The sequence below is a fragment of the Alosa pseudoharengus genome, unplaced genomic scaffold (assembly GCF_046254945.1).
Source record: "Alosa pseudoharengus isolate Yale_2024_CS ecotype anadromous, Long Island Sound unplaced genomic scaffold, YU_APseudo_1.1 YU_APseudo_1.1_scf_3, whole genome shotgun sequence".
Classification (NCBI taxonomy): Eukaryota; Metazoa; Chordata; class Actinopteri; order Clupeiformes; family Clupeidae; genus Alosa; species Alosa pseudoharengus.
Window position 1 is genome coordinate 10,336,485 of NW_027468718.1, and position 3,117 is coordinate 10,339,601.

Sequence of the window (3,117 nt, forward strand, 5' to 3'; positions counted from 1 at the left end):
ATATGATTCATATAAATAGACATACATATACATACACTGCCATTTATGTGTCTAATGTAAATACATACATACACATACATTGATTTCTTGTACATAATAGTATTTGTTTCATTACCTCGATTCCTATGTACATATTCACATACACATGCATATACATACACAACACATACATTGACTCGTATTCATACTATTTGTTTCATTATCTGGACTCTCCGGCCCTACCTCTGCCTGGTCCTTGGACACCTGCTTCCTCTCAGCAGTGGCGGACTTCTTCCTGTTGAAGTGGAACTGCGTGTCCTCCTTGGCCTTCTGCAGAGCGGCACGCTTCTTCTCGTACTCGTCCGCCAGCTCCAGAGAGTTACTGATCCGCTCGAACATGCGCGTCCTCTCCTTGGCATTCTTCATAGCAATGGACTCCACAGCACCCTGATGCAAAGTAATGTTAGTTGAACACAGGGGAGGACAAAAAAGGGTGTTAGGCCACACAGGTTACAGAGTCTCACACAATGACCAGATCTCCCACATGTATGTCAAACAAACCAGTAACTCTCTAACCTAATCAATTCAATATAAATGTATATACCAACATTATCATTGGTGCTCTGTTTCATTTACATTTCAACAGAATTGTCTTTATTATGAAAGCTACAGTATATAAATGGATACCCTTTGTGATGCTTTATTGATAAGAGCTTGCCCATATATAAATTCTAATTCACCTGGTACACAAGACAGTTCCTGGCTTTCACCACAATGCCAATCTTCTCCAGTTCTCCAGTGTACTTGGCCAACGTCACATGTTTGCCGTTGATGTAATATTCAGAAGAGTCCCCTGAGGGATACATAGACACTTGCATTAATTAATACATTTCTTATTGCTAAAGAAAAAATCAAGTAACACTTGATTCACACCAGCAGCCTGCTGGAGGTCATTCTGTAGGGCTCTGGCAGGGCTCCTACTGTTCCTCCATAAAGGAGCAGATACTGGTCCTGCTGCTGGGATAAGGACCTTCTACCACCCTGCCCAGCTCTCCTAGAGCAACTGCCTGCCTCCTGGAGACAGCAATCCTTCTGGCAATGGAACGTATTGGTGTGCCACTCTGGAGGAGTTGGACTACCTGTGCAATATCTTCAGGCTCCAGATACTGGCTTATGCTATTGCTACCAGTAGTGACACTGACCCTAGCCAAATGCAAAACTAGTGAAAAATCAGTGAAGAAGGAAAAAGATGGAAAAATCATAATTTGCCACCACCTCTGTTACAAAACGAGAGATTCACAACCACCTCTGTTACAAAACTAGCCACATTAATTATGAAACAGCATTGAGCAGTGTATATATAGGCTCACAATTTTTTGCTGTAACAATTTTCCTGTTGCCTAGTTTAGCAACTTGACAGGAAACGGTTTCAGTCTTATTTGTCAATCAGGGCATTGTATGTCTCCTACTATTTGAACCCTGTAAAAATGTGAGGCACCACACTGTGTCTGAAATTCTCACCTGAAACGGTCCTGCAGAAATTCAGCTCTTCATCGTTGTCGTCGCAATATCTCATAGTAACACTAGCCGTTTTGGAAACTGGCTTGCCGATATGCGCTCCATGGATGAGTTCCCGGGTGTGTTTCACCCTCAAGTTCGAAGCCCGCTCACCCATAACAAACCCTAGCGCATCCATTACATTAGACTTCCCTGAGGATAAAAACAGTGACAAAACACATTATGTTGCGATATCCTTGACTGTGATTTCAGGAATGGCATCTGAATGAAATGTAATTTTACTCTTGATAAGTTAGATACAGACAGTTACGTAAAGTCAACTAACTTTGGGCTAGCTTATCCATTATTAGCAATTCCAGCTTAACCATTATTAGCAACTCCAAAAAACTTCTGAAATAGTCTATTTCAAATAGACTTCTATGTGTGGACCCATATTAGTTTACATTTTCTGGCAAGGGTCAATAGTATTATTTTAAATGAATAAGAAAGTATATTGCTCATTGTAAATATTATCTGTAGTCAATAGTAAATGATCTGTCATTACTTGTTGTAAGCTAAATTAGCTAGCGTCAGCTAACCTACCATTACTTACCTGAACCATTAGTACCAATAATGCAGTTAAATCGTTTAAAAGGTCCAATCACTTGCTTCCCTCTCCATGATTTGAAATTTTCTACGTCTAACTGTTTTAAGTACCCCATTTGTAGTGAAGGAAGTACACTTAAACACAATTAATCACTAACTTTACTCTAAACCAAATAATTTTGTGATCAGGCTCCCGAAGTTCAAGCAGAGTAGCTAGCAGCTAGCAGACTGTTGTGAAAAGTTGAGAAAGTGGCGGGAAGTTTATTTTAGCCTATGTAGTTTAGCCTACTGCCAGAGTTGATATGCCAGCACGCGATTGTTCGTTCTAAATAAATATGACAAAAATACAAATGTGCAAATAACCAAAAGACAGATTACAGATACATGAATAATGTATTAATTTATAAGGATATGTGCTTATGTTGGGCTACAAAACAAACTCTCAGCCAAAAAAACATTCTAGAATTAATTTGACAGAATATGCAAATAATATTATGTAAACTATTTTATATTATTGTGACCATAGTAGAAAGCTTTCAACCCTGAAAGCTGTCGCTAAATGGATTAAATGGATCCCCTGTCACCATCACCATTATCACACGGGGGCGCGCGTGCACAGGACTCAGCAGAGCTCTGGGAGTCAGAATGGACTTTAGATAAGAATATTTTAGAGGTCTTTTGCACGTAGTGTCTGTTGACTTTTTTAAATGAGCAGTGGGCTTTGATGCCACACTACTTACTTTACAGCTGCTCTCAAAAGTTTTCAATGCATTTCACTAGTAGCAAAGATAATGAATGCGTGGTCTACTTTACAAACAGCAATTACTATAGGCCACTATACATGGTTTAGACTACTTATTATTGGTAACACAGACTCCTCCTAGATTACCTCATGTACAGTAAGGGAAAAAAGGATTTAATTATTTTTTGGGGATTCATTTCTGTACTTTGGTATTTTAGATTTTCTGCCCACTAGAGAAATGATCTGCTATACGGAGCGCTCTTTGAGTCAAAAAGCACCGTGAAGCAGACGAA

At 39.4% G+C, this 3,117-nt stretch overlaps 1 protein-coding gene across 1 annotated transcript in view; it reads right to left on the reverse strand.

Moving 5' to 3' along the window:
* The window catches only part of smc1b (structural maintenance of chromosomes 1B), a 28,676-nt gene extending 26,478 nt beyond the window's left edge, over positions 1–2,198 (reverse strand). Inside the window, exons 1-4 of the mRNA XM_076263144.1 lie at positions 2,090–2,198; positions 1,501–1,689; positions 720–832; positions 223–426 (exon numbers count right to left, since the gene is read on the reverse strand). Of these exons, the coding sequence (XP_076119259.1) occupies positions 223–426; positions 720–832; positions 1,501–1,689; positions 2,090–2,198 (615 nt within the window). The remainder of the gene's footprint in view (positions 1–222; positions 427–719; positions 833–1,500; positions 1,690–2,089) is intronic.
* Positions 2,199–3,117: the final 919 nt, after the last annotated feature.